General features: G+C 53.5%; 1 protein-coding gene across 6 annotated transcripts in view; it reads right to left on the minus strand.

Annotated features, from left to right (window-relative positions):
* Positions 1 to 2,620: 2,620 nt before the first annotated feature.
* Positions 2,621 to 15,775, minus strand: part of Txnrd2 (thioredoxin reductase 2) — a 79,542-nt gene continuing 66,387 nt past the window's right edge. For all 6 annotated transcript variants that reach the window (XM_048343505.1, XM_048343503.1, XM_048343500.1 and 3 more), the window contains exons 12-18: positions 14,131 to 14,267; positions 10,795 to 10,890; positions 9,650 to 9,742; positions 7,336 to 7,407; positions 7,019 to 7,116; positions 4,091 to 4,252; positions 2,621 to 2,873 (exon numbers count right to left, since the gene is read on the minus strand). In XM_048343505.1, the coding sequence (XP_048199462.1) occupies positions 4,129 to 4,252; positions 7,019 to 7,116; positions 7,336 to 7,407; positions 9,650 to 9,742; positions 10,795 to 10,890; positions 14,131 to 14,267 (620 nt within the window). In that variant the 3' untranslated portion in view covers positions 2,621 to 2,873; positions 4,091 to 4,128. The remainder of the gene's footprint in view (positions 2,874 to 4,090; positions 4,253 to 7,018; positions 7,117 to 7,335; positions 7,408 to 9,649; positions 9,743 to 10,794; positions 10,891 to 14,130; positions 14,268 to 15,775) is intronic.

Genomic DNA, 15,775 nt, shown 5'->3' on the forward strand with positions numbered 1-15,775 from the left:
GGGTGAGCCCCAGTGCAGGGCTGCCTGCTAGGCCTTATTCAGACTGAGGAGTAGGCCAGGGCCCAGGGCACTGGTGGAATCTCCTGGTTGCTATCTGGGCACCAAGGCTGGAGTGGCTGCCTGGGGAACTGAGCTGCAGATATGTGCCAAGAGACTGAGAGGAGTAAACACAGGGACCTCAGCGACAAGCTCAAACCTGAGGCCACAGGCACCGACAGCGCCTGACACCAAGCTGCTTCACAGGGGGTAGCTCCGCTGGTTCCCAGGGGGGCTCCTGGCCAGGGCACAGAGCTCACTTCCTCAGCACACACCCTCCTCTGCTTAAGTGGAGCTGGGGTCCCCACAGGCTGTGAGATGTTCAGAATAACGGGGATAGGGGTGCACACTGAGCTTCTTAGCTACCTCAAGATCTGAACTACCCCCACCGTCAGCCCTAGGTAGGGGTCTCGGTCCTCACAAGGCCTTGCCTTTTGCTGTTTTACTCTTGGTTACCTCAGAACTGCTTGTCACCCCACTTCTTCATACCTACCTGCCAGGGAGAGGAAGGGGTCTGGAGGAAGGGGAGTATGCGGGGGCGGGGAGGTGACCAGTCCCTCTTCCCAGGGGAGAGTGAAGCAGAGGAGGGATCGCTTGGCCCCAGCACAGCCCCCCCTTCTCCCCCTCCTTTCCTTCCCATATCCTTGCGCAATCTGGAGCCACAAGCAGAAGTGTGCGAGACGTCGCCGGGGGTAATTGCAGGTTACATGGAACAATCTGAGGAATTAAAATCATATTTTCATTGCACCATAAAAACATGCAAGGGCGGCGAGGAGGCCCCGGGGCCAGGCGGAGAGCACCTGGCCCGTGGCGCTCCGGCTCCTCCTCACCTTCTCTGGAAGGAGGGGGGAAGACAGGGCGGGATTGGCCCCAGAGAGGGGGGCTGACCACAGAGCCATCCTATGGGGCAGAAGGGACACCCAGGACAGAAGCATTGTCGTGCTTCTGCTCCCGACACTGGCTCTGCCTTCAGCACAGGCTCCTGGAGCCTGAGAGGGAAAAGCAGGGAGGCTGTCCCCTCGTGAACCTGTCCTGGCTCCACAGATACCTGAGAGGGGCTCTGGGTCCATCCCCTACCAGAGTAGTGGGGGGGAGGCTTTAGAGTCCCCTGAAACCATTCCAGGGCTCCGCAGCCTGCCCAAGTAGTGACAGTCCCTGAGGCAGGCCTTGCCCCCCAGCCCTGCATGCTTGGAGGCTGGGCCAGACCCCTGACCACCATTTCCAAGGAGGCCATCATTGCCTGAGCAGAGGACCAGTGGACCTGGGATGCCGTGGGTGCCTTGCGCCTGCTAGAGGAGGACACAGGCCGTGAGGGCAGGTGCAGAGCTGTTCGGGGAGGCGGGGAGGAGTGTTCAGGAGAACCACGTGGAGGGACTATGAGGACACGATGCATGGGGGTACTCTGGCTGCTGTGATGGGCACTCTTGGCTGGCTGGCTGGGTAGGGAGGCAAGGGTCCTAGGACACCATGCATCCAGCATCACTTCCACCATCCCCAAATACTCAGACTGTTTCTAGCTGCTTCTTTGCCTGCAGCGGGGGCTCCTCCCAGGGCTGGGAAATTCATGAACCAATTCCCTCCCAGGCTGGGCCCCCAGGGGTCCTCCATGCCCATCAGCTTTAGGCAGCAGATGGCAGCTGACCTCTTTGCTTCCATGGCAGACAAACGGCTCAGCCCACAGGTGAACTCTCCCTGCAGGATGCCAACAAGCAGAATGCACCAGCAGCCACACATAAGCGGGACACGGCTGCTCTGGCTCGGCACTTGTCGGGAGGACCCGGCCCAGCCCAGCACTTGGCATCTTAATTGGCCGTCTGAGAGCTCCTGCACACGCTTCGCACCATGAGCCAGGCTCCTTGGGCCCATTAAGGCGCAAACACATTCCTTTGTTTGCTGACAAGCAGGGTCCCATCCAGGGCTCCTGGGCCGGCAGACTAAGTGATGTTTTCTTAAGGAAGACACGAGATTAGCTGCTGCTAAAGCCTCCGTACAATGCCGGGCCCTGCCTGCCACTGTCAGCGCAGTCTCTCCCCACAGTGACTGACAGGCGCTCCCGCACCCATCAAGCTTCAATGCACAGGATTAGCCAAAGCTGAGCCGACAAGCTGACTTGGAGGGCCACAATGGAAACGGAATGAGGAGACTGACGTGTGGGGGACAGAAAGCCTCAAACCACCCTGCCAACTCCTGTCCTCCAGCCCCCTGCCCTACTCCCACTGTCGGCTGGGAACTAGACCATTTTCCTTGTTTCAAGGTGCACAAGGAAACCCTGGGGGTGACCCAGGCAGACGGTCCCAGGAGGGACCCCCAAGTAAGGTCTTCAGGCCTGTGGCCAGGCCACTGCTGGGAGGGGACGAGGGTGGGGGAGGCACTGCACCGTGCCTGGGGACATATGAGTCAGAGTGTGCACCCCCTGACTAGCTGCTAGCAGCATGGGAACCTGGTACTCAGAGTGTGGGTGCCCTGATTGTGGGATCCCCATCCCCCTGATAAAGGAGGCTGGTGGGCTAGCCAGCTCCCCCCGCCCCCCCTCCCCTGCCCAGGCAATCGAGGGCATACCAGAGACACCACACGCAGGACAAGCTTTAGGAAAACTCCCTCTTTATTTGAACTCCCCAAACGCCCAGGGGCTCAGACATGGGCAGCCCACACAGTGGGTTTCTGCCCAGGGCATCATCATCTGGCGTCGAGGGGGGGGGGCCTGGGGGACCCAGGCAGAAGAGGGATCAGGAGTAGAGAGGTGAGACTGAAGCCATCCCTGCAGGGCACGGACCATCTGAGCAGACACACATCTCACATGGCCATCTCCGACGCTCACTGGACCTGGCCTTCCAGTCCTGCCAGCGAAGGGTGGGGTGAGTGCAGGCTACATCTCCCCAAACCACCCATGGGACCCTCAGGGATAAAGACAAGCCTCATCCACGTGTTGTGTTACAAATCATTTTGAAACGATAAACACTTATAAAGGCTGCTTAACAAAATAGCCTTGTGGGGTACAACATTCTGGTAACATTTGCCTGTGTGTGTGCGCATGTGCATTGCTACTGGGGCTTGAACTCAGGGCCTGCAGCTTTTGCTTGGCTTTTTCACTTGAGCCATGGCTCCACTTCTCTGGTAACACACTCTCATAGCATCTCAGGGTGCCTTTTGTGTGTCTGTATCGAAGGTTATCCCTGCTAACATGCTCACAGCATCTCAGGGTGCCTTTTGTGTGTCTGATACAGTGGAGCTGGTGCCAAAACACCCAGACCTAGTGATCTACAGAGGTCCCTGGACTAGCTCTGCAGGCCACTAGACCCCCAGCTGCTGCTCAGACCCTCAAACTCTGCTCTTCCAGTGGCCTCCACTCAGCTAGGGGAGAGAGGCGACCCAAAGGACTCCAATCCAGAAGAGCTGACAGCCATGGGGGAATATCCCCCAGCAGAGCAGCCTGAATGGTGTGGGGCAAAGGGCCCAGAGGATTGTGTGTCAGGTGTGAGAGGTGACAAGGCTCTGGGCACATTCGAGCCTCTGGCAGGGGACAGTAAGGCACTCTTTCTTGGGAGTACTTTCTGGCTGTCCCATCAGCCCAGCTTTGCAGAGCTGCAGTAAAACCAGATGGTAGGCGGCAGCTGGCTGTGCATGAGGCAGCATCTCCACCTTCTGGGCGAGATGGAAACAAACCCCTGCAGTGTTCCCACTGGAGAAGGGCATGGGGAAGACCAGCTCCTTAGGAGCCCACAGGGAGCAGCATCGTGGGAAAGTCCAGGGGATACTGTGCTGTGACCCCTGGCCTCTCCTGCATGTGGGGGAACAGCAACGGTCAGGCCCAGATCTTAGGGTACCTTTCAGAGGGTGGGTATCTTGGTAGCCTCCCCTCCTGGCCTTGCTTCTGGGTTACTGTGGCCTAGGCACAAGTGGCAGATCTCACCAAAAGGCAGCACAGCAGGTACAGCCTTTCCTTGCAACCAGCACCAAGCCCATTGTGGTGGCTCCCACCCCTATCCACGAGCCTCACCCTGAAACCTGCGCACCTGGATTGGGTGTGGGGAGCACGGCAGTGGGGGTGGCTCACCGTGTGCCCTCGGCGTGGCAGGGATGGGTGGTTTAGCCTCAGCAGCCAGTCACCGTGGGGTCCAAACCCGAGCGCTTGGTGATGTGCAGCTTGACCACTTCCTCAGCGCAGGTGGGGTGGATACCCACTGTCCGCATTACCTGTGCGTGGGAGGCCCCGCACCTGCGCATACAAGGTGGAGGAGCAGGCCAGGAGTCAGCACAGGCAGCCGTGTCTGTAACACCCTGCCCCTGACAAGGCCTTCTCCTCCAGCCAGCATACGCCTGTGCCTATGTCACACACTATGTCCACCTGCCTCCTAACAAATGCCCAGTACCCACAGGGCCAAGGCATAGCTGCCTCGGGTCTACTGCCTCTCCAGCCACTCTGGCCTCCTGCCTCTCTTCTACCACAGTCCCAGCTGTTTCTTGGTGCCTGCTACCTCACTCTGTCAAAAGTGGCTGGAGTCGCCCACCCAGGTGAGGGAAAGAACTTTTCTTTTCTGGATTGAACTCGGGGACTCACATTTGTTAGGTCTGTGCTCTACTACTGGAGACATGCCTCTGGCCCTTTTGTGTATTGGTCTTAATTCGTCTTATTCATTATTTATTCATCTGTTTGTGTCAGTAGTGGGGCTTGAGCTCAGTGACTTGTACTCTTGCTTGGCTTTTTCACTCGAGGCTGGAGCCATACCTCTACTTCCAGCTTCTTGCTGATTAAGTGGACATAAGTCTTTCAGATTTGTCTGTCCAGGCTGGCTTAGATCCTCAGATCTCAGCCTCTCAAGTTGCTGGGCTTACCACTGCCAATGCCCAGCCTTGTGTTGGTTATTTTAAAGGTAGGGTCTTGCTTTATGCAGAGCTGGCGTGGTCTGTGGCCCTCCTACTTGTGGTTTCCTGAGTCACTGGGGAAGCAGGCCACTGCATCCAGCCACTGATTGAGATGGAATCTCGCAAACTTCTTTTTGCCCAGGCTAGCCTGAAACTATAATCCTCTGGTCTCTACTTCCCATTAGCTAGAATTAAAGGCTTGAGCCACTGTGCCTAGCTAAGAGTCAACATGTTACCACTTCTACCTGAGCCTTCCCTCCCCATCCGGTCTCAAGCACCAGCTCTGTGGGTGGCCATGCTTTGCGCTCTGACACTCTGCCTACACAGTGAGGACATGAAGGAGTGGCAGGGAGGTGACCTAGTTTGGCCCTGTAGCTGGCCCTACAAGGAGCAACCAGCATTCCCGAGCCTCCCTCCTGGCCTTCTGAGACCTGGCCCCACTTGGGCTCCCTAGCTTAGTGGCCAAGACAGGGATGCTGTGGGTGGGTATGGCAGCCTTTGGAGTAGCAAGGAGTACAGGCATATGACAGGCATAAGCCAGAGTGCTCAGATTTTTATTTTTATTTTGTGCAAACTGCCTATTTATGGTCTATATTTCTTTCTTTCTGGTTGTTCACTCTACCGTTATTGAGTTGTAACAGCTCTCTGCATATGAAAGAAATCAGCCCTTCGCAGTTACCTTATAAAAAGAGGGCTTTCTAGAAATGATTCCAGAGACTGAGTATTGATGTGAGCAGCATTTGCTGCTGTCAGAGTGCACGGATGGCAATAAGCAATGTGGGCCAGAGCCAGGTCTGATCCTGTCCCCTGCCAGCCCCAGGAATTCCCTAGGTCAAAGAATCAGTGGGCCAGGTCTTAAAGGTCACCCACAGTCACTCTCCTTGCACCCATAATGGTCTCCACCCCATTGCAAAGACCCCATTGCCTGACGGGGTTCCACCTAAAGTTATTCTTGACTGAACTCCCAAATGGCAGCTCTACCAGACAGCTGCAGCTTAGGGACCACAGGTGTGTATTCCAAGGGCATGAGCCCACCCTGGGCCAAGCCCTCCCTGTCATCCTCTGAGGACCATGTCCCAGGAGACCTCAATCCCCACAGCCATCACTCTGGTGTGTGGGAGCAGGCTAGGGGGGCCATGGCAGACCTGAGCGTCACTGTCCTGTGAAAGGGGTGGTCTTAGCCAGGAACCCAGGCCACATATGGGGGAGGTGGGGGAGGGTGGGTTCCTGAGTCTGCTCCAGATCCTCCATTATGCCTAAAGAGCCCCTGCCTCTGTGCCCCAGTCCTCTCTCTGCTCTTTTCTATCCTGGACCTCTTACCCCAAGGACAGCTCTTAGCCACAGTGCATACCCCTGGCACACGAGACCCCAGCTGTGTATACACACCCCTCCTGTTTTCCTCTCTCTATGACTGCTCACTTCTGCTGCATCCGCAGGCAGCTGGTCCCTGCCTTGCTCTTCTGTCCCCAAGTCCCTAGGCCTTGCTGCCTTTTCGAGAGACATACATGACATGAACCATCTCTCCAGGCTTCGGCATTACTAAAATGCAGCTAGAAGGCTGGGCATATAGCTCAGTGGCATAGTAATCTGCCGATCTCATGCCAGGCCCAGGGTTTGATCCCCAGCATTGTGTGCACATGTGAGCATGCACACAAACATATACGTGCACAAGCACATGCACATGCACACACACTCTCTCTCCTTGTCCAAAACAAAATAAAATAAAACACAAAACACTGTGTCTTAGTTCAGGATCCAGACAATAGTCCATGCCCCAGAAGTCAGCAAGCTAGCTCTGCCCTGGTATACTCTGGACCTGGGCCTTGCTCAGGACTGCCTCAGACGTGGCCTAGTAAGAGCTCAGCCCTGCCTGTCTTGACCATGGAGGCCCAAACACAGAGCCCCAGAACCACAGCAGACATGTTGCATGGCTCTGGCCAAAGAGCATTAGGCTGGAGGAGAAAGTTGCCTGTCTCCACCAAGCCTACCAGATCAGGAGGGAGCCTGAAGAATTCCTGCTGTGAACACACGTAAGGCCACGTGACAGCAATGTGAAACCCCTGCCTTCCACTGTGGTGTGCAAAGCATCACTTACCAGCCCACATTCCTGCAGACTTACTTGATCCCCAGAGCGAATCCTTGAGTAACCTCGCCCGCGTTGGGGCCAAGGAAGTGCAGGCCCAGCACCAGCTGTGGGGGCTCCCGTAGGCACACCATCTGAAAGCCACAATGTCTCAGCCAGTGGCTGGGGGGGGGGGGGCGGGGAAGACCCATCTACGGTTCATCTCTGTAGCCCCGAGTTTGGGGCATGAGTGGCTCTTGGATGTTTATGCTGAGCTTCTTTGGGAGGAAAGTTCCACAGAATTCCTCCACCTACTGCTGGCTCTTTCGCTCCCACCCTGTGGACCCCAGCTCCAAGTCCCCATGGACACCAACCTTTATGTAGCACTGGGACGCATCTCGTTCTGCCACTGTGAACTCCAGTGGTTTATAGAATGCATGGTAAACCTGGGTGATGACAAGACACAAACTCTAGGCACTGGCAGTCATCCCAGCAAAGCCCATCTTGTAGGCATCTCATGGCTCCAATAGGAAGGGCACAGGGAGGGAGGGTTCTCACTGGCCTGGAGTGAGGACACAGCTCAGCTGGCTGCAGAGAGCACGTCCCTCTGCCAGGGCAAAGGTGGGCCTCATCTGGAGCTCTGCAGCCTAGAGAGACCCTCTCGTTACCAGGCCTGAGACCCCCACGAACTACAGCAGCAGAGTAGACTCCAGGCTGCTCAAAGGCCACTCACAAAGATGTTTCACAGGGTCCATAGCTTGGGAGCGTGGGGCAGACACGGGTATCATGCTGCACACAGGATATCTGTGGGTGCCCATCCTGTGGGCCAGAACATAGGGCACTGTCTTACCTACCCTGGACAGCCTAGGCTGGGCATGGCCCTCATTTTAGGGAGGTGGGGCAGGGCAGGCTCTGGCCATACTGGAGCTGTTGGACAAGCGCTTTCAGCACCCACCAAAGGTCTCAACAGCACATTTGGGGCTGCGGCTGGGTAAAAAATGAGTGGGGCCCTCACATGTGCTGCACAGCCATTATTAATTAATAGGGCTGCAGAGAATATTGTTCTAAGCAAGACAGAACTGGAAAGAAAACAAACAATGGGTATTTGGCCATTCAACATCGTGAAACATAAAACAACATTATAAAATGCCATGAACATATGGCCCAGTGTACTTCTGATGAATCAAACAAAAATAGCAAATAAAGAGCTGGGGGAGGTAAGCCCATCAGGCCTGTCCCAGTGACGGAGGGGCTCGGGGGTACCAGCGAAGGGGCAGGCTCTGTAGCCCAGTGACATGTTCCCAAATGGCAAAGGCCTCACCATCCAGGGCACAGGGTGTCAGGCTTCCCCCACTACCGGCATGCTTTTGCAGTGGGAAGATGAAACTGCACCAGAGCCTTCCAGCTTCCCCAGCTGGACAGTTTCAGCCTTTAGGCTTAGTGTGAGGACTCAACTCAGATGACTATAGACGCTCCGTGGCCTGAGACTCCTTGTGAACTACAATGGCAGGGTGGCCACCAGGACACCCAAGGCCCACCACAATGATGCATCTCAGAGCCTATGGCTTGAGCCATGGTCCCAGGGCACACTCCAGGCCACCTGGACAAGCTCAGGAGCTACTCTGGAAGCCATGGCCTCCAGGCTAGCGCAGACCTTGAAAAGCAACCTTGCAACCGGGCACTGGTGACTCATGCCTGTAATCCTAGCTCACTCAGGAGGCTGGGATCTGAGGATCATGGTTCAAAGCCAGCCAAGGCGGGAAAGTCGGTGAGACTCTGATCTCTAATTAAACACCAAAATAGTCAGAAGTAGAGCTGTGGCTCAATTGGTAGAACACTAGCATTGAGTGGAAAAAAAAAAAACAACTTAGGGACAGTGCATAGTCCCTACAAGGCATTAAAAAAAAAAAAGCCTCCTTCCTGGGGGTAAATACTTAAGGAGGGGGTAAACCCCCCATCAAGGGCTGTAAGGAAAGAAGAATCTGGGGTGAAGGAGAGCCACTCCCAAGGGAGTCCCCAGAGGAATCCCAAGAAAGCAGAGGTGTGGGGAGGAGGGCACAGGTTAGCTGGGGCAGGAGGACAGGGCAGAAAAAAGCAGAAGCCAGAGACAAGGAGACACTCCAGGCTGCGATGTGCCCCTGTGGGGTGAGGGGAGCCACAGCAGGTCCCAGACCTCATGTGACAAGCACTTTGCATGATGGAGGAGCTAGCACTGGACCCTGAAACTGCTGGAGATTCCAGGAGATGCTCGTGTGCCTGCATCCAAACTGGTGATGGGGCTGGAGACGGCTGATCTGTGGAGCTTTCCATTGTCACATGACATGGGGCAGCAAGTAACTGAGGGGCAGGGGCTCAGAGGCACACCAAAGCTGTCAGAACCTCACTTCTTTTCCTCCAGTACTAAGGATTGAACTCAGGACCTCATGATTGCTAGGCAAACGGGCTGCTGCATGATCTATGTCTGTACTCCCAGAAGGCTTTGCTTTTGGAGCTTCCCTCCAATATAGCTGCTGCCTTCTGTTCCCATTGCGCCCTGGCCATCATTCTGGGCCCCATCCTATGGCCCACCAAGTCAGAGGCCTGGGAAGCAGGAATGCCAACACCCATCCATATACAGGGCACTCGCCCAGAGAGGAGCCACCATGGGAGTGAGGGCTATATGTAGTCAGAGGCGAGAACAGTTCCTACCTCAATGTGCTCCTGTCCATGGCGAGCAACAGCCTCCTCCTCCGACAACCCCACGCTGCCATACTCCAACGGAGTGAAGACTGTTGTGGGAACCTGGAAAGCGTGTTTGGAATTGGGTATTGAAAAGATCCCCACTGCCAGGCATTGGTGACTCAAGCCTGTCATCCTAGCTAGTCAGAAGATTGAGATCTGGGGATTGCAGTTCAAAGCCAAGCCAGGCAAGAAAACCTGTGAGACTCTTGATCTCCAATTAACTACCAAAAAGCCAAAAATGGTAGAGCACTAGCCTTGAGTACACAAAGCTTAGGAACAGTTCCCAGGCACTGAGTTCAAGCCCTAGGACTGGCCAAAAAAAAAGGGGTGGATGAGGCAGGAGATAACAAATTGTACAAGAAATGTACCCACTGCCTTACATATGAAACTGTAACCCCTCTGTACATCACTTTGACAATAAATAATTATTATTTTTTTGGGTTTTTTTTGCCAGTCCTGGGCCTTGGACTCAGGGCCTGAGCACTGTCCCTGGCTTCCTTTTGCTCAAGGCTAGCACTCTGCCACTTGAGCCACAGCGCCACTTCTGGCCATTTTCTATATATGTGGTGCTGGGGAATTGAATCCAGGGCTTCATGTAAATGAGGCGAGCACTCTTGCCACTAGGCCATATCCCCAGCCCCTCTACCACAGATTCTTTAAAGGACTCAAGTCCAGCCTTTGGAAGAGCTGCACCGGTTCTTCATGGGGAAGGAAGTGTGCATCTGTGTGTCTGCTTGTACGTGGGAGGCCTATATACATGTGCCCTGGGTGTGAATATGTTTTGGATGCATGAGCTTGCCTGTGTGTGCATGCAGTGAGTTGTGTTTTGTACATATCTGTGCATGAGCCTGCCCATGTGTGCATACAGTAGATGTGTGAGTGTGAACATTTTTGGGCAAAAAGAAGCCAGGGACAGTGCTCAGGCCCTGAGTCCAAGCCCCAGGACTGGCCAAAAAAAAAAAAAAGAATCTGTGGTAGAGAGCATCTATAATCCCAGACTCCAGGAGGCTGAAGTAGAGGGACTGTTACTCAAGGTGAGCTTGGGCTACAACCTGGTTACATAACCTGGGCCAACCTGGGTTACATAAACAAAATGAAGAGAGAAAACTCACATTGCTGTAATCCATCAGGTCTGAAGACTGCCCAAAAAGCCGCTGTGCCAGGAGTTTCCCTGCCATGATGGCTGTGGGTGTCAGCTCGGGCCGCCCCTGATGGAGTTCAAAGTTACATCAGCATCAGGTCCCAGCCTACACAAACTGCACCGCCTGCCCCCCCCCCCATGCCATTCTAGTGAGTGGCTCCCTGTTGGAAACCCCCAAGTGCTGTTTAACAAGGTGCTGCCAGCCTTTTGCTATGGGGCACTGGCTCTTCTTGACTTCCCTCCACCGTGCTTTGGGGTGATGACTGGGGTTACCATCCCCTTCCCTTGGAAAGTAACTGTCTAACCATTGTCACCCTCACTCATTCAGGGTTTTACTCAGAACCCCTTGTCAATGTTGATGACTTCAGAGGGCTGCACCTACCACAAAGCTCCGAACAATCCTTGCTTCTGTTCCTATTCACTAGGATTCAGGCTAAAATGGGCCCCAAGTGTGCCACGTGCTCCTGACAGGCAGCTTGACACACACGTCACAGCCCATGACAAATTTCAAATTGGTGCCACTCTGCAGGAGACACCCCTCCGCTGTCCCAGGGTGTGCCCTGCCTATGGGTGTTCCCACACAGTCAACGTGGGACCAGCTGCCAATCACCTCTGCAGCAGGAAATGCAGATGTTGTTTGGCATTCCAGAAGTGAATGGAGATCTGCAGAGATAAAGCAGGGAAAGCAGACTCCGCATTCCACCAGGCCTGACTAACTGCGGAAACATCCACATCCACGAGGCAGCATACAATATCTTATGCAACAATGGCCTCCTGCTCCACCCCCGGGGCTCTTCTTAGCCTCTGGTCTGACCACTGGGGTATAACTCTCAATACTGTCTGGTATGACCTTTCAGATGCTTGGATTAAGGGAAAGGGGATTGTTTTTTCATTTTTTGAGAAATAATGTCTGTGTGTGCTATATATTTCTGGCAACACAATTTGAAATGTTATAGTCTCTACCATGCTGGCACAGGCCCTGGAGCCTGGGAACTGCACTTTGTGTGGCCAAGGGTCAACTGGTGGGAGCAAAGCAGACTTCCTGTGATTCACAGTGGTATACATGACACCCTCTGGCAAGAATATGTGTGCTGTCTTATGGTGCAGTGGTCCAGGGATTCAATAGGCAGGCCATCATGGCCAAACCAACCACAGGCAGAGACGAAGCAATGCCCACTGCCCACTGAAGTGTCAGGACAGTTGACCTGTGAAGTTGTCAGTTAGATGGCATCAATAAAGCCTAGCAGGGGTGGGGCCAGACTATGAAATCTGACAGCAAGCCCCACCCCGCCGAGCTGTCCTTATAGAGATCCTCTGTGTGTGTGGGGGGGGGGGTGGAGGTAGATGTGCAGGGGGGTGGGAGGAGCCAAAGCTGTCACATAAGAGCCTTGTATTGGCAGTGTGGGCACCCAGGGTCCTCAGTGCCCCACACATTGTTTTAAGTGGCTTCTACTTAGCTCTCATTCTTTGGAGACCAGGAACACTGATGCCCTGGGGTGGGGGGGGGGAAGGGCCTAGTGCCTGGCAGGACTGTGCTCCATCCTGTGGGCATGGCTATCATCACCAAGCCTGCTCTGCTCTAGATGAGGGGCAGATACTGGCTGGGTCCTCGGAGATCATTCCCCCCAGGCCTCTTCTGACACTTGCCATCTTTGATATCTGCAGGGTGCAACTGCAGGCGAGTACAAAGTTTGTTCCTGCCATGTCCCCTGGTCCCCAGAAAAATATCTGGTATTCCGTAGGTGATACCTAGTGACCCAATCTATATGAATACATTGGGGTGAGTTGAAATGCTCGTCTGCCTGGAACTCAGTACCCATCCTCATTTGGAAATAAGGTTCTTGCAGACACAACAGAGGTCAGAGTAGATTAGGATAGGCCCTAAATCTGATGCGAGCTATGCTATAAGAGACAGATAAGGGAACAGCAACAGTGATGAAGAGGCAGGGACTAGAGAGATTATAGCTAGTACCAAGGGGGTATCTGGGCCCCCCAAAGCAGAAGGCAACTGCAAGCCTCTTTCCCAGAAGGTCCTGAGGGAGCAAGGCCCTAACTTCACCTGATGTCAGACTTTTGCTGCGGATGTGAGAGAATGGATTTCTGCTGTCCTAAGCCATTGGCTTTGGAGTGGCCTAAACCATTTATTCCTGAAGCCCCAGGACAGAAACACAGACATGGACGCGGTGGACAGGTCTCACCACAAAGAGGTGACAGGACCTGGAGATGCAGGGAGCCCCTTAGGGGTCAGGTAAGGAGCTACCTTTCTCAAGATGTAATTAGAAGCAAGCAGGACAGGTGAACTACCCAAGGCTGTGGGGATGTGGCGGCCCAGGACTGACACCTTGGGTCTTTTGCTAAGAGTCTGTGAAGAACAGTGATGGTGGCTGGATGCTTTCCAAACTAAGCAGCCGGGGGTAAAGCCTTCCACCAGGGCCTTTCCAGAGAGGTCTTGCTTTCTAGGAGTAGAGGGTGGAGGATAGGGGAAAGGCAAAGACGTGTTTACAACCACAGACCTGGTAAGTAGGGTCACCTTCCAGAGCCTTCACCCCTGCCCAAAAGGGATCAATCAGGGTTAGTCCTCATTCCATAGTGGTGGCTAGGAGCAGAGGCCATGCTCCCACGTGTCAGCCTTTGTGGTGAGGGAGGGTAAACTGAGGCAAGGCAGACAGGGCCAGATGGGTCTGAACCAGGCCTTCCCTTCTCTCTCAATGGAGACAAGATGGTTCTAAGGCATGTCCAGCAACAGCCCTGGTGCAGTTTAGGTAATTATACTTACAGTGGTTTTGGGGGTGTTTTGTTTTCTGTTGTTATTGTTGGTTGGTCATGGGATTTGAACTCAAAGCCTGGGCACTGTTTCTGAGCTTTTTTGTACTTCAGCACTTGGAGCCACAGCTCCACTTCCAGTTTTCTGGTGGTTAATTGGAGATAAGAGGCTCATGGACTTTCCTACACAGGCTGGCTTCAAACTGGCTTTAAATCTCAGCCTCCTGAGTAGCTAGGATTACAAGCATGAGCCTCCAGCACCTGGCTACTTACAGTGTTTTTAAACGGTTTTACACCAACCTCCAGGAAAAGGAATAACATTGGAAAGAGTCTATTGTGACTCTCCCCTTCTCAGAGTGCTTCCACTAGTCCCTGGGGTTTTGTCCGTGCTTGGTACCTCCGTGAGCTAAGAAAGAATTGTCTTTTTCCCAGGATGGCAGCTGCTAGAGAAAGTGAGCCTCTGGGCCTAGCTGAGGGAGGTAAGTGGACAGGACCGGGGGCCACAGCCACTGGGGCTGGCCGGGAGTGCCCAAGCTATACGTACCTCAGCAACATCTCCAATGGCATAAATGTGAGGCACAGAGGAGGCCTCCCGGGAGTCTACAAGAATCTTCTGAGTCTCGGGGTTGGTGTTCACTCCAGCCTTCTCTAGATTCAGACCTCTAGTTTCAGGAACTCGTCCTGCAGGAAAGACAGAAAAGGTTGAAAGATTTTCTTTAGCAGTTTTAACCTAGGGTCCTTTTATTTAAAATATATCTAATTATCGTAGTGCATACCTACAATCCCAATACTCAGAAGGCAGAGGCAGGAGTTTCCTAGTTTCAGTTCAGCCTGAGCTACAAAAGGATTTTTTTTTTTTTTTTGGCCAGTCCTGCGGCTTGAACTCAGGGCCTGGGCATTGTCCCTGGCTTCTGTTCAAGGCTAGCACTCTAGCACTTGAGCCACAGCACCATCTCCAGTTTTTTCTATGTAATCAAACCCTGGGCTTCATGCATGCTAGACACTCTACCACTAAGCCACATTCCCAGCCTACAATAGGATCTTGAGATCCCATTTCTGAAAAACAAAGGCTGGGGATACAACTGAGTGGTAGAGCACTTAGGCTGTTGTTCTCATCTATAATAAGTAAACATTTCTCAAAGCTGTGTGCAGTGGCTTTTCTATAGTCCCAGTTACTTATGAGACAGGAGGATTAGAGGCCAGCCTGCCTGAGTAATTTAGCAAGACACTCAGAATTAATTAATTAAATAAATAAATAAAAGAGGGATGGCTACGTAGACATTGACAAACATGAGACACTGACAGCCTGGCCTTGCTGTGGATATGAAAATAAGTTAAACATCACAACTAGCACAGTAGTGTGTGCTATCCTCCAAACACAGGCTCCTCTGGTGCTGCTTGCTTTCTGGCCAAGTACAGAAACAGCAAGTACCTGTTGATACAACAGCTGCCTGATGTCACACTGCCTGGCACAGGGCTCCAGATACTTCCATGGCCCCTAGGCCTTAAGAGTCTTCCAACTAAGAACACCTAATGGCTTCCTCCCTGACTAGACAAACTGAGAGGAAGTCAGCCACACTCTAGGCTGAATCCACAGATAATGCTCAGGCCCTGTGGTCCAGTGTTCAGCCAAGTGGGGCCTGTATGTCTCTCCCCAACAGAGACTGAATACAGAGTCTCATGGACCCAGACTAAGGCCTAGAACAGCTAACATCCATTGTGTTCCAACCACCCGTCGTCACATGTCCTTCCTGTCATGTGCCCTCTCTGCCTGCCATTCTCACAGGCCCACCTTTCCATATACAACCCTCCCTCCTTTCCTTCCTTCTGGGTTTGGTTTCTGCAGTCTTGGAGTTGGGACTTAGAGCTTCATGCATGCTAGGCAGGCTACACCCCCAGCCCCTTCCCTTTAGTTTTCACATATAATTGTACATTGTTTTAGCCAGGTGCCAGTGCTCACGCCTGTAATCCTAGCTACTCAGGAGGCTGATATCTGAGGATTGCACTTCAAAGCCAGCCTGGGCAAGAAAGTCCATGAAACTCTTTTTTTTTTTTTTTTTGGCCAGTCCTGGGGCTTGGACTCAGGGCCTGAGCACTGTCCCTGGCTTCTTTTTGCTCAAGGCTAGCACTCTGCCACTTGAGCCACAGCGCCACTTCTGGCCATTTTCTGTATATGTGGTGCTGGGGAA

This window comes from Perognathus longimembris, chromosome 3 (genome assembly GCF_023159225.1).
Source record: "Perognathus longimembris pacificus isolate PPM17 chromosome 3, ASM2315922v1, whole genome shotgun sequence".
Lineage (NCBI taxonomy): Eukaryota > Metazoa > Chordata > Mammalia > Rodentia > Heteromyidae > Perognathus > Perognathus longimembris.